At 42.2% G+C, this 26422-nt stretch overlaps 1 protein-coding gene across 1 annotated transcript; it reads right to left on the bottom strand.

Moving 5' to 3' along the window:
• Positions 1 to 1718: 1718 nt before the first annotated feature.
• Positions 1719 to 26139, bottom strand: c1qtnf12 (C1q and TNF related 12; the record flags this gene model as incomplete). The annotated part of the gene is made up of 8 exons (XM_083974679.1): positions 1719 to 1833; positions 2642 to 2720; positions 6387 to 6480; positions 7881 to 7989; positions 10249 to 10433; positions 11215 to 11326; positions 11447 to 11551; positions 25921 to 26139. The coding sequence occupies 8 exons, from the start codon at positions 26137 to 26139 to the stop codon at positions 1735 to 1737; spliced, it is 1002 nt and encodes a 333-aa protein (XP_083830805.1). The 3' UTR covers positions 1719 to 1734.
• Positions 26140 to 26422: the final 283 nt, after the last annotated feature.

The raw sequence follows: 26422 nt of genomic DNA, 5'->3' as shown, positions 1-26422 counted from the left end.
GCCACGATGACGATGTTAATATTTATTGTTTGAAGCATCTTAAAGGAGACTTCCGGTCATTTTTGACCCCTAAATCATTGTCCTGATGGTCACCCAGTGTTGGTTGGAGCAAAAAACGCGACAAAAATTGCTGCAGGCAAACCGGAGTTACACCATAGCTACCCGGCGCTAGGGATAGCGACAACGCTAACCTATGGGGGCAATTCTTTCAACCACAACAAACACTAAGAAAACAATCAAATATCTCTGGTACATGACTGGAATCCTTAGAGACACCATTGAACTCATATAGTGTACAGTATAAACAGTATAAACTTTGTGTTTTTGCATGTAGTCACTCACCTCAGATAGCCCAACTCTGAAACATCCTGGAAAGACATTACTATCCGATCACAGAGCGCCTGCTCTCCCCGCCACAGAAACTAACACTTTTTCCTTGTTGTGATGATTTCTTTACTAAAATAAACGGTGGAGCAGTGCAGTGGTAATGTCCAAAATATCTCAGACCGTTTATTTTAGTAAAGAAATCATCACAACGAGGAAAAAGTGTTAGTTTCTGTGGCGGGGAGAGCAGGCGCTCTGTGATGGGATAGTAATGTCTTTCCAGGATGTTTCAGAGTTCGGCTGTCTGAAGTGAGTGGCTACATGCAAAAACACAAAGTTTATACTGTTTATACTCTACACTATATGAGTTCAGTGGTGTGTCTAAGGATTCCAGTCATGTACCAGAGATATTTGATTGTTTTTTGAGTGTTTGTTGTGGTTGAAAGAATTGCCCCCATGGGTTAGCGTTGTGGCTATACCTAGCGCCGGGTAGCCATGGTGTAACTCCGGTTTGCCTGTATCAATTTTAGTCGCGTTTTTTTGCTCACCCCAACACTGGGTGACCATCAGGACAACGATTTAGGGGTCAAAAATGACCGGTATTCTCCTTTAATGTAGCTCATATGTGTAGAAAATATCAATCAAAACAACACATTTTAAAGCGTCGTGGCCAAATGAAAAGCCAGAGCACCACCGAACTCAGTAGGATGAATCCTCTGGGGATCACGAATGTCTGTTTGAAATATTTCTGCATAATGTTTAATAGTTGTTGAGCTATTTCAGTCTGAGCTATAACGTTGGGAGCTATGATACAAAATGATTATGTACTTACATAATATGTGAGCCATCAGATCACATTCTTCTATATTGTTTGGGCTTATTTTCAGTGTCCAGTGTACTCACAGAGTCTATGTACCATATAACTTAAATGTATGATTAAAAACAAAATAACTACAGTTCATGAGCGTGTTCATCCTCAGCTCCTTCTCTCCAGAGAACGTAAGAAAACATTGATATTTTTAGGTTTTCGACAAACCCAAGACACAAATACACTGTAGGAGACGATTCACTGCTGTACTCTACTCGTACATAGCAGGTTATTTTACTGGTGAAGCAACAGGCAGCCAAGTTTCCTCAGGGAAGTCGCAGTGCACGGTGAAAAACAAACTCAGTCCTCGAGTTTCTTCACATTGTCCTTTCACCATCCGACGAGCAGCCGAGTCCACGTCGGCTTCACATCCTTCCTTCAAACCCAAATCCTCCTCCTTCTCCTCCTCCTACGCCGTCCGCTGAGGTCCGGTTTCTGTGTGACGGTGCTCATAAGCAGTCCGATGAAATAAAAAATAAAAATAAAATAAAAAACACCAATCAAACAAGATGGCAGCAGTGGATGGCTTGGACGACGCTCTGCTATACACCCAGCAGCATGCCCATGAAGTCTGAGCCGTTCTGTATCGTGATGGAAGCACCGGCGGCGTTATCCACAAATATGGACGTGTACTGTCCGGCCTGCGGAGGGAAATAATAAATAAACGACATTGAAGCAGAGAGTTTGAATCAGGGCCGTTGTATAGGGGAGAAAGGTGATGATAATTCTAGGGGCCCAGAGCCCAATGAGGCCCATAAAAAACCCCAGTAGTCTAATCTTTGTACGACTGATTTATTCTGCGTAAGACCCTGACTAATACTCATAGTACACTGTAAAAACTCAACATCTTTCCAAGAATATTTGTCTTATTTCTTGTCCAAATGTCTCATTTCTAGTCAAAGCTACAGTAATCTCTTTCCACTTAAAATAAGACTCGTTACCTAAAAATTAACTTGTTTTTAGATCATTTTCACTTAAATTCACAATAAATAGAAAAATCTGCCAGTGAAAGTAAGTTTTTTGTGCTTGTAATAAGGAAGAAAAACTTGCTCCACTATCAGATTTGTTCTACTTATTTCAAGTGAAAATCTGCTTGAAAGAAGTAAAAAAAAAAGTGTCTAAAAAAAAGCTACTTTTAATATGATGTGTCTTATTTTAAGTATAATGACATTTGTTTTGACTAGAAATTACATTTTGACTAGAAATAAGACAAATATTCTTGCTAAGATACTTGAGTTTTTGCAGTGTAATGCTGCATTAGCATCAAAACAAAGAAGGCTAAATAAAAAACGATAATACATACGTAGTCTAAGAAAAAAAAAGGAAAAGTTAGGGGGAGGGGCCCACTTTAGTATTCTTTAAGGGGGCCCAGAATTCCTCGCAACGGCCCTGGTTTGAATACAGGTGTTTTTTTGTTTGTGTGTGTGTGTCTGTCAGTGTGTTTCTCACCTGGAGCTCCAGCAGCCCCTGGACGCTGACCGTGAAGATCTTACTGTTGCTCTCTAGTCCGACGATCATCTCCAGTGAGCTGCAATCACATTACAACAGATAAGTGTAAATATTGTGTTTTCAACAATATATTAAGACGTTGTTCAAGTGAACCAAGTACAAAATACCATAAATTCTCAAATAAAAGCCTCAAGAGTCTCAAATAGACACTGGTCCACGCCGGTACTGGGTCTATTTTCTGTTTCTAAGTTCTTGAGAATGTACGAAACCTCTCGAACCCCACCACATCACCCGTTTGAACAGTTCCTAAGCTGCTTCATTCATGCTATAGAGTTTTCAACCAGCCTGAAAATTAAAACCCAACCCAACCTGCAGATGTTGGGTTGATGCAGCCGAACTCACTAGCACTAATTCTCAACACGCATCTACCAAAGAAAAAACAGAAAAGAAGGAAACACGTGGCCCGATGCAACCCATATGTATATATTTTCAGCCTGAACCAGCGTGTCCAGTCCGGTAGGTTTGGCCCGGCCCGATGAGTACTTAAATTCGGGGATACAGTAGTTGGATGGCAATGCTTAAAGGGATAGTTCAACATTTTGGCAAACTGGCCCATTGCCATAATCGCTATAGTCATAGCAGTAGGTTCGTTACCTTTAACTAACGGTGCAAGCTGTTTTTAGAACGGCGGAGCAGAGCCGTGAGCTGCTCAGAGCTACGCTACGGAGGCTCATGGGATTTCTTGGTTTCCCTCATCAAACTCATCAAATACACAATCCAACAACTCCAAAACACTCTGGTGGACAAGTTGTGAGCTGCACATTCACCACGCTATGAGATAATAACACAACGTTACCAGACAGAGTTGTTTTAGAGGGAAATTCATGCGAAACCGCTGATGCACGTTGCCTTCAGGGACAGTTTTTCTGCATTTGGATTGTGTATTTGATGAGTTTGATGAGGGAAACCAAGAAATCCCATGAGCCTCCGTAGCGTAGCTCTGAGCAGCTCGCGGCTCTGCTCCGCCGTTCTAAAAACAGCTTGCACCGACAATTAAAGGTAACCTACTGCTATGACTATAGGGATTATGGCAATGGGCCAATTTGCCCAACTATCCCTTTAAATATGGCTTTCCTTCTATTCACACTCTTTCAAACAACCAATTTGATACATTTCCAATCTTTGCTGAGCAAAAGATTTATTTGAGCTTTACGGTAGCCTACCTTTACATGTTTGGGGTTGCACCTATCTAATAAATTAGCTTGGCCTGAATGACAACTTTTATCTCTTCACTTCAACGTCAGTTTTTAGCGGCCCTTTGTGGACACCATAGATTGTTGCATCCAAAAATCCAAATTTTCTTTTAGCTTTTGTTGACAGTGAATCAGTTTGTTTTTTCCCACTGTAACAAAAATCAAGTTTAATTTGAAACAATAACGCACAGATTTTGACAGAATCAGATTTATAATTCTCAAATGCTCTGCGAACCCAAACAGGTGATTTTATCCACTCTGGCTAATTCCAAGTTCAGATGGCGACCGAGGGGGCTTTTATTGTGAAACAACCGCAGGAAGTACAATAACTTTATGGACCAACAATAGAGCTGACAGCCACTGTTTTATAGGTTGTTGCATCTGAAAAAAACAGTCGTTTCCAGCTGTTTTGATTCCCAACAGCACATGCCAGAGCAGATGCTGAATGATCTTAGATTAGGTGAAAGAAAACCAGAGTTCACTTCAGATCAATGAACGAGCTGCTGACTGAGGCTTTGTCAGGACACATCTCTACACAGGTACAGCATGTTGTTAATTAATGCTAATTACTAGGTGGATTTTGTTATCCTTGGATGTAACCAGGCTAGCTGTTTGAGCTTGTCTCTATGCAGTCTAAAAGTTAACAGCAGCAGCAGCAGCAGCAGCGGCGGTGGTACAGTCAGACGATCGATCTTCTTATCTAAGCAAAGAAATAAGCGAATAACGTTTATTTTCCAAATGTCAGAAATGTTCCTCCTTCACAGCTCGGTGCCCGCAGAGTCTGTATATAAACGGCTGTAACATCGCTGCAGGCTGTAAACCACACACAGCACCGGCCGACGGAGGAGCACTGGCTCCTGTTAAAGTGGAAAACGCTACATTTTTATGGCAAATCAATCACGTTTGTCTTCACTCCAGCGGCCGTCGCAGAGCGAGAGCCTCGTTGCACATTCTCTGCATTTTCATGTGTGGGAGAGCGAGACTGGCTGGGGCTCTTCTGGGTTAGGTAACCCATCATAATAATATTATTTATATGCTCCACACATTGTACCACCACCACCACCACCACCATCATCATCGAGCAGTTCTGTAACGGTCTGGGGGAGACTTCAGGGAGCAATTCATTCCAGCGATTTTCACTTCACTTTGTGTAAATAGAAATGCTGAAATATTGGAAAAGACCTCCGAAACCGCTCCCCGGGTGGATTTGTAACTTTTTTTCACCACTGAATCAAATCAAATACTTCATTATCTGAACTCCCCTCCTCACTTCCCAAATAAGGGCATTTCCCTACAGCGTTTGCTGCTGGATATTACAGGGCACAGCCTGCAAGGAGTCAAAGGTGAGTCTATAAAGATTAGTTAGGCGACAGGGACGAGAGGACATTTCCTTTAAAAGACCTGCTCTTGCTTTTTTTTTTTTATACAGGAAATGCCAAACTGGTTCCACACAAACTGTAACAGACAACACCTTTAACAGCTCGTAAATCCCCGGGCCGAAAGTGAAGGCAGCATTAAACACCAATAAAATATCGCTGTTTTGTAGGAAAAGTAAACAAACTGTCAAAACAAGAATGTCAAGAATGTGTGGCGCGGTGGAAGTCGGATTAATGACCTCCCTGAGATGGGTTTTTATTGACGTCTGTATTATTGGCGATCGGTGCGGTTATCGCTGACCAACATGTGTTTGAGCTATAACAAATGAAAACCACATGGTCACACGGGTGTTGGAGACATATTTGATTTAGATTCAGACGAGAAGTTCTGCAGCATTTTAAACAATGATACTTAAAGGGATAGTTCAACATTTTGGCAAATTGGCCCATTGCCATAATCCCTATAGTCATAGCAGTAGGTTCGTTACCTTTAATTGTCGGTGCAAGCTATTTTTAGAACGGCGGAGCAGAGCCGTGAGCTGCTCAGAGCTACGCTATGGAGGCTAAAGGAATTTCTTGGTTTTCCTCATAAAACTCATCAAATACACAATCCAACAACTCCACAACGCTCTGGTGGACAAGTTGTGACCTGCACATTCACCACGCTATGAGATAATAACACAACGTTACCAGACAGAGTTGTTTTAGAGGTAAATTCATGCAAAACAGCTGATGCGCGTTGCCTTCAGGGACAGTTTTTCATCAACAGTCTCTGTATTTCCCTCTAAAACAACTCTGTCTGGTAACGTTCTGTTATTATCTCATAGCGTGGTGAATGTGCAGCTCACAACTTGTCCACCAGAGCGTTTTGGAGTTTTGGGATTTTGGGATTTTGGGATTTTGTATTTGATGAGTTTGATGAGGGAAACCAAGAAATTCCTTTAGCCTCCGTAGCGTAGCTCTGAGCAGCCTGCTGCTCCACTCCTCCGTTCTAAAAATAGCTTACACCGACAAATAAAGGTAACGAACCTACTGCTATGACTATAGCGATTATGGCAATGGGCCAATTTGCCAAAATGTTGAACTATCCCTTTAAAGAGAAAATATAAAACCTACGTGTATCTGTGGCAGAGCGACTCGATGCAGATCAGAACCCGAACGTTGTCCCGGGCCTTGAGCTGGCTCTTACTCCTCTTCACCTCGTTGTGATCTGTGAGGAAGTGAAACACCGAAACCGTCAAGGTTCAACAAAAACATAAACTAAAACTTAAAGTTTTCATGTAATTAAATCCTGTTTTTTTTTTACATTTTTATTATTGTACACGTTTATTTTTATCTAATTTGTCTCATCTCTTAGTTCAGCTGGTGACAGAGGGGCTTTTATTGTGAAGCAGCCACAGGAAGTGCAATATATTTATGATAGAGCTGACAGCGGCTGTTTTATACTGTAGATTGTTGCATCTAAATAAACCAGTTGTTTCCACTTTTTGTTGATAGCTATAGTCAATTCATGTTCAGTTTGTTGAGTTTGTAACAAAAATCTAGTTTTTTTAAATCAATAATGCACAGAATTTGGCAAACTCTGGCTAACTATATAAGCTGAAGAACGTACTGAAAACAGGACATTCGGAGAAGTTAAAGCAGATATCAGTGGAATGTTTTTGTTAATATAAGTCCTAAATAGTCCTATTTTCCGTCAGCAATCACTTACATGAAGTATTTCAGCCTAAACACGAGTCTCTCCGTCACTCTGCTCTGCTGTAACCCGAGGAGAAAATTTTCCTTGTGGGATACAAGTGTTATCCAATGAGGAGAGAGAACGGCATGAAGGGCTGTGTGTGCAGCCAAGGGATGCGCGTGAATGTGGTGACGTAGCACGAGGACCAATTGATGCCTGACAAGGGCGGGGGCTGCTAACTCATGGTGCGTTCAAAGAAACTCGTACTTTGTGTTTTTCCTTCCTGTGAAGTCATACCAGTTCGATCTGGTACGAGTTCACGGGTCGGAAGTTACGAGTGGCCGTTATAGGGAACTTTCACAGACAACAGGATGGTAAAAACACGAGCTACGGGTTACCTGGAACGCTACCAAGTCGTAGTTGTGACTTGAAGCTGTAACTTACGGTTTCAAAAGCCTGCCTTGAACGCAGCATTAGCCGAAACGGCCGTGAAGCTGATATCTGCTTTAACTCAGATTACAGCTAAAAGAAAATGACGAGTACAGCTTTACTGCTTTTTTTTAGTCAGTTTGTTGAGTTTGTTTGGCTCCAAAACTCAAACATCAAGTTTAATCAATGACACTCAGCTTTTTGGATCGTTGCATCCAAAAAATATTTAAAAAAATTCAAACATTTGTTGACAGTGAATCAGTTTTAATTCTCAGGTGCTCCGCACATCCCAAAAAAAATCATCCTGGCTTATGTCAAACGTGGACAGATGCCGGTGGGCGGAGCTTTGCTGGGAATTAAATGTTGTCAACCAGCTAAGACGGTATAAGTTGTCCTGCTGTAACAGTTTCAACAAAACAAAGACAGGGATTTAGAGATCAGCGAGTCAAACACACACCCCCAAAAAAACACCCACAGAGGAAAGTTACCGATCTGTGATTTACCGATGTGGACGTTAGCGGAGAACTGGTAGATCCCTGTGATGGGAGCGGTGAACCTCCCGGTGGACTGGTCCATCCCCGACCCTCTGAGGAATGCTCCTTTAGCAGGAGGCTGGAAGTGAAGAAGATTCACATTAATGTTGACATTTTGGAGTAATATTATTGGCCTCTTATACTCCTTTTTAGGTGTTCAAACTGGTAAAACACTATGGCATTTTATTTCCTAAAGGTAAATCTGAGCAAATGTTTCACGTCAAATTCAGTTTTGGCAAAGTTTGACCCTCAAATCTGGGATGAGTCCTTGAGGCAGGCATCACCAAATCAGACCGAGTGATGGTTCGATCCGGACCCGAGACCAATCTCTAGATCATTTTCCTCAAGCATTTTCTTTTCCGACGGGACAGCAGCTCAGCTATATGTTAATTATCAATATGACAGCTTCACTCAATTGAGCCAATCAAATCATTTGTTTACCCTGCGCGGGCAGTGCGTCCGAGAGAGAAAGAGAAAGAAGACGGAGTGATGACAGCATGGCGTGCTCCAAAATAAGAGAAGTTGATGCTGATAACCAAACTTTTAAAGATGAATAGCATTGACTCCAAGCCAAGATTCAAACTACTGGCAGGGCAGTCACGTGCCTGTTTTTCTCAGCAAGGGTGTTTTCAGGGTTTTCCCTGCAAGTCAAAGGTGAACCGCCGGGCGGATTGTGGCCGCCGCCTTGGTTGTGTGTGGGCGCGCGCGCGTGGGGGTCGTTCAGCTGTAGGGTCTCTTGCACACACAATGTGATGCCGTAGCGGTGCGTATTCGGTAGACTTGTAGTTCTTCAAAACCACTTATTTGTGGTCTTGGTCTTGTCACGGTCTCGACAGTGTTTGGTTTCGGTCTTGTCTCGGTCTCGGGTCTCTCGGTCTCGCAATGTCTCGGACTGGCAGAACTGTCTCGAAGGGACTTATAGCCTACAATATCCAGGCAGGCACGCTTTTTATTTGGATATCATTATTTATACGCCCCCTTCAAGTGGTACCAATCACATGCATTTTGTGACACAGATGCGTTGGCACTCGTCCTCTTGCGTTCTACAACTCAAGCGGAATAGCAAAATATGGTGTAACTAGTTGTTGTTTTTTTTGGTCTCGTTCTCGGTCTTGAGCTCAACTGGTCTTAGTCTTGACTTGGTCTTGATACTCTCTGGTCTTGGTAGTGTCTTGGTCTCAGTTCAGGCGGTCTTGACTACAAGTCTAGTATTCGGTGCGACGTGGGTGTTTCCTGCTTCTCAAGCCAGTTCTCCCTCGGTATCCCTCCTACTGTTTGAATGTGTGTTACAGAAGAGAAGCACACATTTCAGGACCACTGACTTTTATCATCAGAACAGACATGTCCTGTGGCCTTAGCCATGGCCACCTTGGTCTAAAAAAAAACAAAAAACAGGGAAAATCCCTAATTTATTCTGGCTTGTTCTCTTTAGTTGAAATACAGGCCTTAAATCATTTGCATTGGGGTTACTTTTATTCATGGTAGTTTACTATACAAGTGCACTATGCTAAATGTATATATATATATATATATATATATATATATATATATATATATATATATATATATATATATATATAAAAGACACCATTTGGACTTTATAAGGTTCGGACCTTTTACTTGGATGAAAGTTTAGTAACTGGACCTCAGTGAGTTTTAATTGAATACCCCTGCTCTACAGCCTCTTAAGACCTACTTTTTCATCCTCTCTCCCTGCTCGTGTCCACCTCCTCCTTTACTGCTGACTCTGCTCAAACGTTAAACATACAACTTTCCAAAGCCGTAGTAACACGTCCTCACAAACATAGTGCTTCGTTAGCGTGTTAAATAGTTCGGCAAAGCTTGTCAGGCCCATCCCAACACAGCATAGTTCTTCCACTACAGCATGCTGTTTCGAACAGTGTCTATTTCTGTCCTCTCCACACTTTATTCCAAGTCAGAGACAGAGTGCCTTTTGTATGCCGCCCAGAGAGTGATGTGTAGAATTGAAAAAGTAGATATTTTTGACCAAAAGAGCCAGAGTCTTGGGTCTCGTCGGGGAGCGGAGTGGCACTGCACGCTTCACCAGTGCCAGTTACCAGCGAGGGGATGATCCGCTCATAATTCCCCCACATGCACAAAAATAAGCGACGATTACCAAACACTCACAAGACAGAGGAGGAGAAGCAAGTGGGTCAGAAACAAACAGACCATGTAAAAAACCAGGCTGAGGGAGGAGGAGGAGGAGAAGGAAGGGGGGCAGGGGGGGGATTAGCCAAAACTTTACTTTTTCAGCCACAGGCGGGGGAGCAGAGCTGAACCGGTTCATAAACATTTACTTGGTTTCAAACAAACATACCGTCTGAAAGTTCTGGAGCTCCACCAGCGTCTTCTTATCCACCACCACGGGGCCCTTGAGCTTGCAGTGGAAAGCCTCCTCTATCCGCCGGTACGAGGTCATCCCCTCCAGGGTCAGCAGCGCCGTGGGCAGCTGGCTGGGGCTGGTCTGTCTGTCCAGAGCCGCCGCTCTCCTCTCCGTCGCCTCTGACGGCACAAAACACAAACCGGTCCAGAGCGGAGTGAGTTAACACTGATTACTCATCATCAAGGCAAGGCAAATTTTATTTGTATAGCCCGTTTTTACAAACAGTTTCAAAGGGCTTTACATGGCATCGTAACAACATCCTCTGTCCTTCGACCCTCACATCGACTGAGGAAAAACTCCATGGAAACCCTTTTAACAGGGAAAAATCGGAGAAACCTCAGGGTGAGCAACAGAGGAGGGATCCCTCACCCAGGATGGACAGATGTGCAATAGATGTTGTTACAGACATCAATGTGGAGAGAAACTAAAGTAGACGTTGTTGTGTTGTGGATGTAAAGTTGTGCACAGACATATAGATATTTTGGTTTCGTTGTGTTCTCAACCCATCCATCCTAGCACAACTCCATCAAGAAACCCTGTCCTGGTCTTTGCATTGTTGCATCTTCATCCATTTTATCCATCCATAAATAGTCTTTTTTTCTTTTTTTATAGTAGCGTCATGTTAATTGTCTCTCTTTGTAGATTTTTTGTCTGTTGGTTTCTGTTGGATACATGTGTGTTTTTCCTGTTTTATGAATTCTGTTGTTATGTCCTTGTGTTTATTTTAATGGCTTTTAACACCTTGCCAGGAGGAGTACAGTCGGAAACTAGCCGTTGGCTAACACTGGCACTTTTACATTTTATTATGTCCACTAATGTGCATTGTCCTCCTTAAATAAAAAAATAAATAAATAGAAGAGGGTTTTCATCCTAAATGTTCAATATTCAACATGTTCCTACCTTTGATCATCTCTTTGAACTCCTGGAGAAGAACTTCCTGGGTGACTTCGGCGCCAGGAGAACCAGGAGGTCCCTGTGGGCCGGGGGGTCCTGGAGGACCAGGTGGACCCGGCTGGGGGAGTGGACATTAGCATGATCAAATGTGAATGTAATGTGAAGTGAATAATCTTTAATTAAAAAAGAAAAAAACCAATACCAATCAAAAAAATTTCTTTTAAAGGATTTTTTTTACCAGGGGACGTTTGCGCTTGCGACACTTTCCAGGGAAGTTGCCAACGGGTCTTTTGACAAAGTCCATCCATGATCCCAGTGGGTCGACTCTCTGGTGTTCAGAAGCCTAAAATACAACATGTTCCCACATCAATTAAAAGTCCGACACCAGTAGCAACTATTATGAAACAGAGCACATTAAAGGGACAACGAGGAGTTTTGGAAAAGCTAAGCGTTTTACACTACATTTATGAGCCTCCGCGCACCTTGAAATTCTTTGACCGGCGCAAGACAGACTCATGTTTTCATTCATCAAGAATTAAAGTCAGAGGTTCAAAAACATTCACATACCGTCGTAGTTCCGACCATAAACGGCGATTCGGCGGTGTTATTCTCATAACTCGCCGTGAAACCGAAAGTAAGGAAACACCACCACCACCACCACCACTAATAATAACAAAATAACGATAGAGACAAAACAATATATTTATCTAAAATGGGCCCATTAACAAGTGTGGGTAGCGGAGATTCATCCACATTAATATGAGACTTTTTTATTGTCGCAGAATTTTTTGTTCTGCCGATGGAGAAACTCCTCGTCCCTCTAAGTATAACAGAAACAGCACAATACAGAGCAGTGTTTCTCAACCAGCGGTACTCGGACCCCTAGTGGTACTTGGTATAATTGCAAGGGGTAGCCTACTTAAAACGATAAAATATAATTTTATTGAGCAACCTTTTACAGACTGTTATAATTTTACTAAAATAGTGACCGGAGCCATAATTAATGCCTAAAGCCCAATACCACACGTTGTAATGGGAAATTGGTCATATTTTAATAAGAAGCCACATTTTGATGATTTTGAATCACTGTCCTTTGTCTTTTTAGTTTCAGTGGACAGACTCTCTTAATTTCTTAAAGCAGAAGTAAGCGATCCGGTGGTTTTGGCTAACTTCCTGTCAGCAGATGGAGTTAGCAGTCCCCGCCCTCGTCCCTACGTCACCACATTCACGCGCATCCCTTGGCTGCACACACAGAGAGGACCGCCCCTTTATGCCGTTATCTCTCCTCATTGGATAAAGGTTGTAGGATACAAGGAAAGTTTTCTCCTGGGCTTACAGCAGAGCAGAGTGACTGACAGACCCGTGTTTCAGACCAAACACTCTATGTAAGTGATTGCTACTTCTACTTTAATGCCTAAAGCCCAATACCACACGTTGTAATGGGAAATTAGTCATATTTTAATAAGAAGCCACATTTTGATGGTTTTGAATCACTGTCCTTTGTCTTTTTAGTTTCAGTGGACAGCCTCTATTAATTTCTTAATTAGGCTTTTATTGTGAAATATCACACAGGAAGATGGTGTAAAACTCACTAATGTGCAATGTTCAGTGTACAGCGACTTTTGAAATCACATATATGCCTTCAGAACCATTAATAACTATGCAATGATGCAAATAAAAAGGCTGTTTATATTTCTGTCAAATCAGTTTGGGACTTTTTTGGTAAGCGGGGGTCCTCAGGGTTGCTAAAGAAAGAAATATGAGAACCGATAAGGCTGAGAACCACTGGTAGAGAAGATGGCAGCACTGAAGCTAAATCCAATGCATCATTAAACTAAACACAAAAGAAGAATAAGAAACTCTTTCTGCTCCTTTCATTTTGCCGTCCAAGTTTAGTTTCAGGTTCGCTTCATGCTTATTTTTTCATTCCCGATCGTCCACTCAGGTGCCACGTCAACTTTCTTCTTATTTGCCCAATATGCTCAGACGAATGTAAACAAACCTTGTCAAGTGATTTTTTTTTTTTTTTTTTTTTTTGCAGCACATGAAAATTTCCATGAGCGCTCCGGTGAAAAATGAGTCTGCCTGTGTGATGTAGATTCTGTGGATTGCTGCAGAGCTCAGTTACTGTAGTTTGTAACAACATGTCAAAGATGGCCAACACTTTCTCCCCCTCCACCACCACGGTGTTTTCTTTCATTAATTCAACTCATCTGACTAATGTTGTGATGGAAAACTTAATAAACAAGATAACAAAAGTATACACAGTGTATATATATATATACCAGGGTGAGTTATGATTAAGGACTAATCGTAGGTATGTTCAATCTCCTTATCTGAAATATCTCATTTATGATAAATTACTGTATTAGAGACTGGGGATAAACTCTTAAGAAAGAAGGAACAGTTTTCTGCTCAGTGCTACGAGTCGACTGGCATGTTTTCATTTTGGGTAAAATGTGAGTCCTGAATGAATTCCAATTACTACAGCGAGCTCGGATTTTTACCCCCCCCCCAACCCTTCCACCAAATGTCAAGTGCCTTCAGTTGAGATAGAAGAGGAGATAAAGACGAGCCATGGAGGTGAGCTGTCTGAAATGGAATTTGTTTAGGTTTGGCAGCGGGACACGGATCACTTATCTGCAAAACCAACATGCCCCTTTCTTCACTGCTGAAGACTTCGCCTCTTGTTCCACCGCAACAAAGTGACTCCTTGTTTGTCCTCTCAATACACTGGGATAAGAAGAAAAAAACTTTCCTTTTTTTTTTTAACAGTATATATATATTTGGGATTTTGTCTCTCTTTCTCTCTCTGACAGCAGAGAAAATAAACAGCGCTAACAGGCGACGCTGCGCCGGCTGCATGTTGGGTCCTCGTCTGTTTTTGTTGTGCTTTTGAGGCTTGGAAACAGATAAAAGAAAAAACTGATTTGGTCAAGACGAGAGAATACTGAGCGAGCAGGCAGCGCGGTGCTGTTTCCATAAGACTGGCAGCCTGTTGGATAAACTGCTTTTTTCCATTACTCTGTTCATTTTTCATATAGTTAAACATTTTGGGAAAAACTTCAACCTACAAAATTTTCTTCTTTTTTTTTTTCTTCTTTTTTTTGTGGCCTGGAGGCGACCCAGACAAGCTGGTTACACAACACTGATATATCATCACTTGTTATGGAGGTTAGAGTGAACATGTTTGCAAACAGTGGCTTTCTTTTACACATCCAGAAGTTATGGAGCTTCAATATTCACTCAGTTTTGGTCTCCACCGACTCCTCATTAACATGTTTGGCTCTTTAGCTCCTAAATGTTTCTATAAAGTGAGTGAAAGCCTACTTCATTGTTTGCTGAGACGTACATGAGACCACTAATACTTAGCTTAGCATAACACGAGGTATCAAATTTTATATAAAATATACAATATACATTTTGAAGTTTTTATAATAATGCACTGCAAAAACTCAAAATCTTTCCAAGAATATTTGCCTTATTTCTTGTCAAAATGTCTAATTTCTATTCAAAACTAATCTCTTTCCACTTAAAATAAGACTCGTCACCTAAAAATTAACTTGTTTTTAGATCATTTTCACTTGTTTCAAATTAATTTTCACTTGAAATAAGTAGAAAAATCTGCCAGTGAAAGCATGTTTTTTTGTGTTTGTAATAAGAAAGAAAAACTTGCTCCACTGTCAGATTTTTCTACTTATTCCAAGTGAAAATCTGCTTGAAAGAAGTAAAAAGTGTCTAAAAACAAGCTACTTTTTATGTGATGAGTCTTATTGTAAGTAAAATGAGATTTGTTTTGACCAGAAATGACATTTTGACTAGAAATAAGACAATTATTCTTGGTAAGATTCTGAGTTTTTGCAGTGTGTAAAACTTGTCAAGGTATAATTAAATTCAAATTTAACATCTGATGGGAAGTCACCATCTTTTGGCAAACATGGTGGTGCGAACGTACGTGCCAATAACAAATAAAATACTTTGAACTTTGTGCCCAAGTTTGATGCATTTTTGATGCATGGCATTTGAGACTCTCAACTCTGCAATCGTCCTGCCACCTTGCACTGTAAATTGTCAGATATTGTCGATTCAATCTGACGTAAAGGCGACAAAAACCCACACAGTGTCATTTCCTTGAAGCCAGTTTCTGCACAGACTAAACAAAGGAGATATGAGGTGTTAGTTGGACAGTTTTTTGGGGAGTTTCGAACCGAGCCAGGCCAGTAGTTGATTTTCCAACAGATGCATGATTTGTACCATCTCATCATCTGAACTGACTCTTGACAAGAAAGTAAAAAAGCACATTGCCCCAAAGAGTCACGCTTTTCCTCTAACGTACCAGCTCTGTAAGCTTGAGCAAATATTACCATGCAGATGAAAGGCGTTTGTGTTTTTTTTTTTTTTTATAATTTTTTTTTTTATACTGGTATTCCACGCCTGTGGCAGTGTGAGTATATTTCCATTGGGAATAATAGTAAAGCTGTGAATCATCACCTCCGACAGCTCGGTATGATTTAAAAGACACCCACGCGATCTTGACAGGCGGTGGACGCGCTTCCAAAAAAAGTAAAAACTTAACATTTGTTCTCGTGTTTGTGTCAAAGATCGTCTCAGTGCTCCAGAGATATGACACTGAGCGAGTCGGCCCACACATGTGGCTCATAATTACACATCTTAGAGCTGCATAATAATAATAATAATAATGATGATAAAAAAGAAAGAAAAAAAAAGTCAGAATATCACTGCCAGGAAATCAGCCATACTGTGAGCTTGTTATCCTCTTTAACACACGGCATTGTAATTAAACCATTAAAACCTTGCCCTCCAGGATTTTCTGTGCTCAAGGAAGAAAGGTTATGACAAAGGTAATTATTACCTTCATTTCTGAGCTGAAGAAAAATAACAGCAAATCTCTGTGTAAATAATTTAATCATCAGCTTTAGAAATAGTCGAGTCTTTCCATTAAATGACGTCGTGTTCTGTCTCTGCACTGTCAGACCATATAAGCTGCTGTATATGTTTAAAGTCTGCTGTACTATACTGTATGGTGACAGCTGGGATGGTTCATGCAACTTGCCAAAAAGAAAAGTGATTCATTGTGTGCAGGTGAGTCTCTGTCTCGACTAGCGAACTTCAAAGCCTCCACACACACACACGGCAGACATGAAAACCATATTGCATGATGATGATGACACAGAAAAACCCCTGTCAGGAGCGTTCAATCTCTCGCTCTCTGCCCCCGCCGCCGCTGCTGCTGCTGCTATTGACTGTGGCGTTAAAGTAAACTATGGATCCCCAGTCCTCGCATAGCTCTGCATCATCAGCATGTAGACAAATGGCGAACAAAGTGGGGAGCAGTTGATGAAGAGCGATGATGAACCACCGCCGGCCGGCCGGGTGCTTCTGGCTTTGATCAGCGCTCGATGTGCAGAGTGCCTCAAAGTGGCCTCGTCTGTCAGCAGGTGTGAGCGAGCAAACGCACGCCGTTCCAGCACCGCCGACGGACGGACGGACGGAGAGAATGTGTCAGGTATTCTGTGGAAAGGTGAGAAACTTTAAATCTTTCTCGCCTGTGTGTTTATCCTCGCTGATGCGGCTCTAAATCATGACACGTTCGCCGAAGCTCAGAGCTCAAGAATGTGAAGCTTTTGTGTCCACGGCTGGGAGAAGAATTCACATCCTTCACATCCGCAGCGAAGGAGTGAAGAAGTGTTCATCAGTCCTTCCAGATGAAATAAAGAAGAGTTTTTTTGTGATTGTTGCAAAAAAAAAAAAATCCTTGCTGATGCAGCAGGTTTTGCTAAAAAATGAGATGGAATATGCAGCTGGGTGTTCATGCATTTTTATGCAATGAATTTGCTAAAACTGCAGGAGCTATTCAATGAAAGAGAAAAGTGATTCCCCCAACAAAAGAGTCATAGGACATCCAATAATAACATGCCACATCACAGAAAGTGCTGCGAATAGTTCGAAAGTTCTCATCTTGTTTTATTTCAGAACTCAAACGTACAAAACATTCCTGAGTCTAAAAAGGTTCTGTAACTTTACAAAATAAAGAATTTGCAACAAACTCTGTAAAAGAAAATCGATGTTTCACGTCGCACAGTTACGTCACTTCATAACGTCCCAAAGGCAACAGGGGGAAAATGGCTCCTCCCTCATGTGTGAAGTGAACATGCAACATTTTTCAACTTCCTTGACAACAAAAATGCGTTGTTTATGAAATCATGCAAGCACCGAATTTTGCGCATTTTGTGCAGATATGCATTTTTTGCGGCGAAAAGTGCAGCGAAGAGGTTTTGTGGGACGTAAACAGCCTAAGATCTGTCTGCTCCCATTCTACGCTGCTGTGGCGACGCAGGGACAGACAGAACTACTGCAGAACAGAAAATCTGCAGATTCATTCTGTTAGACCTAAAATATTAGCAAACTAGAGCCCCAGGTTGAATTTGTCTGGAATTGTCCTTAAAGATACTCCTTATACAAGAGGAAGTCCTGCTTTTAAATGTTCATGTGAAGGAACATGAAGCTACAGAGCATATGCTTATTGGTGTCGGGTAATTTTTGGGCCTGGAAACAGTAACTTTCATAAGTTTTTGTAGAGATTTGAACATGTCACTGTTGAAAAGAGTCAGTTCCGTTATGCAAAGCTAAACTAAGCTAAGCTAAGCTAAAATAAGCTAAGCTAAGCTAAGCTAGGTATCGGTCTTCCCAACAGATCTTTTGCAGAAAGGCAAATGAGAACAGTTCACAAGATGTCAAACAGCTGTTTTAAATAAAACTGCTTACAACTAGATTATTACCATTGATGCATCAGTATGATGCAATGACAGGTTTTTGGAAGGTTTTTCTAATTTTTGTTGTTTTTGTAACAATTTGCATAATTTCCCCCTCTTTGGGTCTCAAGCTGTTATTTTAATAAAACCATCACATTAGTTTAAAGGTGGAAGAAAACATTGGTTTAACCTTTAACATCGCAGTGAGTTCATCTTAAGTAGGTCTGTTTAGTAAAATCCTAACAGACAGATGAACTGCAGCTGAGAAAAAGTGCAACACGTGTCTCTGATCTGATCTGTATTAGAGCAGAAGTAGAAGTACTTTGAAAGTGAAGTTAAGTATGTAGTACTATTTAAATAAATATACTTAAACATGTATTTATCCCCCCACCACTGAAGGTTTCTGGTACCCACAGTAAGTGTAGTAAAAGTGAACAGCAAAGGAGTTAAAGTGAGCAGAGGTTGTTTTTATTAACCCACAGTGGAGTGTGTGTGTGTGTGTGTGTTTTCAGTCTTTGGATCAATCATGCTTGATTTTATTACCGTGAAAAAGAACGACTTGGGTCTGCATGAATAATTCTATTACGTGCGCTGCTTTAAGTGTGTTTGTCATGTAGTTTGAGGAAAATTAGGTTGAATTTATTTGAAGCAATAAAAAACGGGAAAATATTTCCCCGGGGCAGCGTGCCACCAAAAACACAAACACAACTGTTAAAACATGTCTCTGGGGCTGCAACCAGATACTGAAACTCTAGCCGACTCGCAGCCAGCTCCTGAATTCTTCCATGTGTGTGTGTGTGTGTGTGTGTACAGTCAAACTTATCTTATTTTCTTTTAGGTGTTATCTGTTTTTCTACCTGTTCGTACACACTAGATGACATGAAACGTTTTGCTGCTGATAAAAAAAAAGAAAAAGAAAAATGTTGCACAGGCAGGTTTTAAAGGTTGGACAGGATGATGGAGGGCCTTCGATAATCCCTTGTTTTTACATCCCTGACTGTGCAGCGCTGCTCCCTGTGCAGTCATCCATGCATGGGTGGACGAGGCCCAGGAGCCCGGCCCATCCCTCCCCGGGAGGCAGGGATCCCCACGGGCTGAATGCAATCGGACGGAGGAAGGAGGAAGGGAGGGAGGGAGGGAGGTAGTGCACTGCAAAAACTCAAAATCTTACCAAGAACATTTGTCTTATTTCGAGTCAAAATGTCATTTCTGGTCAAAACAAATCTCATTATACTTAAAGCAGAAGTAAGCGGAATGTTTGTGTTAATATAAGTCTTAAATAGTTGTATCTTCCGACAGCAATCACTTCTATAGAGAGTTTGGTCTGAAACACGGGTCTGTCAGTCACTCTGCTCTGCTGTAAGCCGAGGAGAAAACTTTCCTTGTATCCTACAACCTTTATCCAATGTCTCAGACGTTTGATTGACAGATGACGGATCCAATATCAGTGGCTGATGAATCGTGAGCAACGTGACGCATAATTCGTGCGCCTGCATTATCCAATGTGGAAAAAAAACTACCCCACTTTTCATCCCGTATTTACTCGAAAATAGAATTTTGCACGAAGTTTGGCCTCCAACGTCTGATAGATGAATGATTACACTAATGTTAAGACCCATAGTGGAATAAAATTCATTTTTCTATTTCTGTACACCTTTAACTTCTTTCAAGCATATCTTCACTTGAAATAAGTAGAAAAATCTGATAGTGGGGCAAGTTTTTCTTTCTTATTACAAGCACACACAAAAAAAAAACTTTTTCTACTTATTTTAAGTAAAAATTAGTTTGAAACAAGTGAAAATTATCTTAAAATAAGTTAATTTTTAGGTGATGAGTCTCATTTTAAATGGAAAGAGATTAGTTTTGACTAGAAATGAGACATTTTGACAAGTTTTTGCAGTGTGGGGGGATCCTTGGTAACCTGCGTGCATCCCAGTCGTCATGCGTCCACCCCCGTGTTCCCCACCGCTGCACTTCACAGACTCAGGACTGCCGGAGGATTTATCACCCCACAGCTAAATACAGTTAGGCATGCAATGTTGACTCTGTTGCTCTCCTTACTGTGTTATTACTCAAATTGGCAAGCAACGTGTGCACAAAACATAATTACTCTATCACACTATGAGGATGCTGCTTATTAGCTCAACAAGTGTAGCAGCAGGAACACTGTTTGGAAGTGTAAATTAATTATAGTTATTACACAATGATAAGGTTGAGCAATGCGTCTTAAAACACGGCCTGACTTTGAGATGCAGCTTAAACAAAAAAAGGTATGTGAGAGAGAGAAAGTGAATAAATTTGTGAAAAATCTGTTGATATAAAAAAAAGGTGATTGCTTTGATCGCCCTGTCACATCTGTTTTGTGTACAAATTATAGCTTTGAAATTGGAGCGAATGCTCATTTTCCCTGTGGTAGGTAAACCGAGGCGTTGACACGAGTCTGACTCCCAACACAACATTTTACTTCAGGTGGGAAGTCATTAGATCCTCCGTCCTCTGTGTGATTAATTCGTGGCTTTGCATCACGTTACATAAGTACATACTGTGGTTGGATTGATTTTTCTTTCTTTAGGCTACTTGTTTTTTTATTACGCAAAGTAGTTTGCTCCTGTCCTGTCAGGTTATTAGTGGAAAAATATTACACAAGTGGTACAAACAGGGGTGTTGGTTCGAACATGTACATTTAAGATTCAGTTTTTTTATTTTATTTGCATATACATAATAATAGTTTGGAAAGACGATTGGCACCGGCCGCTCTCGCAAGGATACACGTGGCTATGAAGACTTTTAGCTTAGCTCAGCATAAAGTTACGCTAACACATAAATACCTAGGCTACCCTCGTCACTGTGGTTACTATACTGTAACAACAGTCATGGCTTGGTTAGGGTTTAAGGCCGAAAGACTTATTTATAGGGGAAAGATTTTGCCTTGTGTGTTAAACTGAGTAGGCTAGTACCTCCATTGCCGTGGTTACAACAACAACAAAAATGTGGTTAACTCCAGACCAGAAGCCATGGATAAACAAGAGAGAGAACATAACATAAACTGCTTTTTTTCTTTTCTTCTTCACACAGGATTAAAACACTGGTGTTTCTTGTGTGTTTTTTTCCGACACTACCTCACTACGGCCACTAGGTGTCGCCTGGCCACAAAATGTAACAATAAAATCTGCTGCACTAAACAAAACGATCTTTGCTCTCGTTTTTTCTCGGAAACAGTCACCTAGTTTAATCAAAAGGTAATAAAATACACCTTTCAAGTCACGTATATATCTTTTTACACCTTAATAACGTTATAAAATGTGGTTTTGTGACTTTTATAGGCAGATATCATTAGCCAGGGTTAGCTGCTAGCTGTGTCTTCATATACTGGACAGATATGGCACTCTATAGGCTACACTTTAATCTGATTAATCCAACAATCACAGATGCATTATAATTCCCATCATACGCATCTGCGAAACAAATCTGCAGAAATCATTTCTCTATCTTCATCTTCGATAACTAAATAAAGCGGCCATCTCCTGTTGACCAATCAGCTGTGTGGTTGTTTTTATTCTAAGCCTCAGTTTACTGTAAAACGCAGCAATAACTCTGAAATTGTGGTTTCAGGAACATGACCAGCACATGATAAGAATCAGGCAAGATTATTAAGGGATTTCTATAAATCTGGCATCAATCTCAAGTTATTACAAACGAAACAAAATCCAAATAAAACACGGCCCCTCTACGTCTGCGAGGTGAAACACACACGGAGCCGCAGTTTATTTTACTTGCATATTTCAGATGTAACGACAAAAGACCTTACTATTATTTGTTTCTTTTTCTTTCAGATGACTTCATTAGGTAATTTCTACCAAGTGTAACCTTTACTGGGGTCTGATGTGTTGAAAGTGAGAGTTCATCATCGTGGTCGTTGTGAAACAAACCATAGATAGGTAGTTGACACCGTCAGTAGTGCAGCCCCCTGTTTCCTCTGGGACCTGAGCTCTTGTCTCTTGAGCTGCTGCATTAATCATCACTGGGGATGAGAGAGAGGAAACAAAAAACCTTCGCCTCGGGCTAAACCCAGCCATTACTCAACACGCCGGGCGTGATGTTTGACTTGACTCCCCTCAATTACAGCCATCACAGATCCCTCGCTGCTCTCAACAAGTGACAGATTCCTCTCATCTTTTGGAGTGGAGAGCAATAAGGCTTACAAGAAAAAGAAAGAAAGAAAAAAAAAGAAAACGTGCACCTTTGACATATTGCTCCGAAATTATTGCACGGACGTGACGGCGGTTCACGGAAAGAAAAAAGTGCCTCAGTTATCGTCTCATTAAAAAAATTCCACTCTCTGTGCAACTCCACACCTCACTATTGTGATCACTTTCAAATGGAAAATCTCCCGAGGAATGCAGCAATGTGCGACTGCATGCTGCCAACAACGGGCCCACACACGGGATTGGTCAGATAGAGAGAAAGAAGCAAAGCAAAAAAAAATAAAAAATGCCATCATAAGAACTGTTTCGACTGTTTTCCACTGGGCACAAGAGGAAAAAAAAAAAAATGTAAATGTGGAGTGTAAATGTTTGGCCTGTTTGAGAACACACATTTCTTGCCAAGGCGCCTCCAATGGACGTGTTGTTTTCTCTGGGGCCTAACAGATGTGTAATAGGATAAACTTACAAACTACCCAAGAAAATCAAGTTTACAGCTTCTCACAGTGTGTGGTACACTTTTTCTTCTTCAACACAAACCCAGGTAGAGAGCAACAACAAACCAACCAATGAACCAACCAACCAACCAACCACCTTGTTCTGTTCGCCGACGTCCCGAACCCTTAAAGCTCAGGTTCTCGTCGTCATCGGAGGTGACAATGTTTGGCAAAGACACGATCTGGCATAACACTGCAGCGTCTTACGAGTGATTATGTCATTACCCTGTGATTGTGGGAGATGAGATGAAAAGAATGTCAGAGAGGGAGGGAGGGAGGGAGGGAGGGAAGGAGGGAAGGAGGCACTTGGAGGTGGAGGGGGGTGCTAATCCTCACCGAGGTGTTCCCTTTCAGGACCCTTTCTATGGGGCTTTGTGAGGGGCTTACACGGCACGCTGCCCCAGTTTTTCGTGGGCCGCACCGCCCCTATCGGATGTCCCAGACACCGCGGAGTCAGGCGGCTATAGTCCCTGTGAATGACAGAATCAATGAGGCTGCATGGGAACAACCCGACAACATCGCCACAGGTCTTTTTAAAGGGGAACTATACAAGTCCAACAGTTTTGCTAATAACCCTCCTCCCGGCCATGTGCATTTGTTTTCAACGGGAAATCAATCCATGGAGCGGTGGATAATGTTATTTATCATCTACCATGTTACCGTGTGTATATTTGTATAGTCTTATCTGTCATAAACAAGAGATTACGGGTTACGGGTTAGCGCGTTACGTTTGTGTGGCGGTGTCGCCATGGAAACGAGAGCTGGGACACCAGGTCGGAGGCTCTGATCTTACAAGGTTGGTTTTCAGCCAAGAGACGCTCCATTCTCCCTGGAACTAGTTACAAGTCATTGATTTAACGAGCACTAGGTTTCTGTAGCTGTTTAAGGTGAAAATATATAGTTCCCCTTTAAAGGGATAGTTCACCTAAAATTGAAATTGCACTCACCCTCATGTGGACTAAGGGCTGGGAGAAGTTTCAGAGTCCTCCGTGGCTTCTCTGAGTTACAGGGGGTCTCGGCGTAGCAGTGCATGTCCATATAACGGTTGCAAATGGATACCAACTGTCTTCGTAACAAAAAGACACACCAAAAAACATCCAAATACCTCCATGCTGCTCCTATGTAATGTCCGTCTTGTATTGAAGCACCGAAATGTGAAATTGTCCCGAAAAAAATTAAATAAGTCTATATTTCAAGCTTGTTTTATTCATCAAATTTGGACGAACTGGGAAGAGGACAGACCCTGGTTTGTCCAAATTTGACGAACCGGGAAGAGGAGCTTCTGCTACAAACAAGCTTAAAAAATAGTCTTATTTAATTTTTTCGGGACAATTTCGCATTTCAGGGCTTCAATACAAGACGGACATTACATACGAGCAGCATGGAGGTATTTGGATGTTTTTTGGTGTGTCTTTTTGTTACGAAGACAGTTGGTATCCATTTGCAACCTCTGTAGCCACGGAGGACTCTGAAACTTCTCCCAGCCCTTAGTCGACATGAGGGTGAGTAGATAATGAGAAATTTGGATTTTGGGTGAACTATCCCTTTAAGGTAGAAATGTAGGATAGTTCCTCCTTTAAATATCTGCCCACCTAACTTTCCCAGGAGTTACATCATGGAGAGACCTCAGGGTGGGGTGGGGTGTTTCAGCTCAGCTCAGCTCCCTATGGGATGAGCCAGCTAGAGAAGTGAGATCCCAATGGGGGGCAAACCTCCAGCAGCAGCAGCAGCAGCAGCAGCAGGCCTGAGGGTTGACACAAGGTCATCCTTCATAGCTTGTGCTTTTACAGGGTAAAACCAAGTCAAATAAACAACCAGCAGGCCGCAACCACCTACAATGTGTTCTTAAAGATACAAAGGAGACCTCACTGCTCGGTTTTCAAGCAGGGGAGGGGAGGGAAGGGGGGAGTTACCGTTAGGAGCTGCTGCTGCTGCTGCTGCTGCTGCTGCTGCTGGGGCGAAGGCTGGTTGGTATATAGGGCAGTGAGAGTTATATGAGAATGCCAACATAATGGGTGGGCTGAAAGCAAAACAAACAGCCGTCCGTTGGAAAACCCTCGCAAAAAATATGCAACACCCGGCAATAAACCAATAAATAACACAAGACAAGTCAACGGCTACAACTGTTGCTCCCTGAAAAGTGGGTTTGTGCGCACTGTAACGCACATTTTGAACACTTGATAGTGACAGTTCAAGTTTTTGAATCTCTTCTGGCATCCTCCTCCTGCCTCTTCTTTTCACCATTTTTTTTTTCCTTGGCTGGAAAATTGGTGGCAGACACCCACCCGCAGCGCGCACTAATTGACGCATTGATCAGCCGTCAGATGTCCACATTCCTGACATACCTCCGGAAGTCATCCATTTAGTCTTTCACACATTTTTTTGGTCCTTCTCACTGTCTGAGGCCTGACCTGACCTGGAAGGGCACACCTGTCCTGTCCTGTTTTTTCTTTTCCTTTTTCTTTTGTTTATGTTTTTTTGTTTTAACCTTTTCCACACTTTATTTCTCCTGCACGCTGCCTGTGCCGACAGGAAACCTGCACATATCTCACATATCTGAAGCTTGACTCTAGTCAATCGCTATCTGTCTAGTTATATGCAGTATCGGCATAAATAAAGATGCAGTTATTAAAGGGACATTGTGTAACTTCTCCTGTTATCTATTCACGAAAATCGATTATTTGGTTCAAAAGTCTGTTTTTCATTAACCAGTAATCCCCGTTCATATCATTCATATCTCCATGGAGCGGGTAAGCTCGGTGCTGGCTGCCATGTGGTGTCGCCATGTTTTTACGTTCAGTGGCAGCGTGACGGTAGGAAACCACGGAAACTCAGCGGAGACACCGGAGCTGTCGGCTCAGGTGGAGGTGGCGTCTGTGAAAAGTCACCGCGGTAACGCAGTGAGGAGGAATGGAGCGTTACACTGATGCTGCATTCACCTGCAGTCGGGCGGACGGCCGTCGGTAACAAACCAGATGTCATTTTAGTCACAGAAGTCCAGAGAAACGGACCACTTGTTTACATAGAGGCTTGTTTATGCCGTTACGTGCAGCGGCTGTCGTCCGTCTGCCGTCTGCCCGATTTCACGTGAATGCAGCATGAAAAATACGATTGAGTTGCTTGTTGCGATATACAAACACAACGCTAGATGGGAGGAATTCCTACACAATGGTACCTTTAAACTTTAAACACAAGACGACGTGCACATTGTCGGTGTTTTCGTGTTTTCTCTCTTCTCACCTTGATGTTTCCGCCGCCGCCGCCGCCGCCGCCGACCTCCTCGCTGTTGGAGAGCGTCGCGTTGTACTGCGTCGTCTCTGTGTGTTGTGGGGTGGCGGACGGCTCCTTCGGCCTCTTCTTCTCCTTCTTGGCGTCCACCCCGTCCAGCAGGACACACTGAGTCCAAAACACTGCGGCCACCAGCAGCGCCAGAGGCCCGGCCCCGCCGCACCACCACATCTTCACACTCCACCACCACCACCACCACCTGGACCCGGCCTCGGCCTGCAGAAACCACACTGACTGGGATCTTCTCCTTCTTCTTGTGATGGACCGGTTGTGCGATCACACTGAGGATGCCCACAAGCCTCTCTCTCTCTCTCTTTCTCTCTTTTTTTTCACACACACACACACAAAAAAACACAAAAACACCAAGTCCCAACGGGGAAGAAGAAGGAAGGACCAGAGGAATGTGGCTTCAGGGACTCCCCGTCCAAGAGACTGTCAGACTGACTGCTGCTGC

Source organism: Trachurus trachurus (genome assembly GCF_905171665.1).
Source record: "Trachurus trachurus genome assembly, chromosome: 7".
Taxonomy (NCBI): domain Eukaryota; kingdom Metazoa; phylum Chordata; class Actinopteri; order Carangiformes; family Carangidae; genus Trachurus; species Trachurus trachurus.
This window is presented reverse-complemented; position numbering and strand designations above follow the sequence as displayed.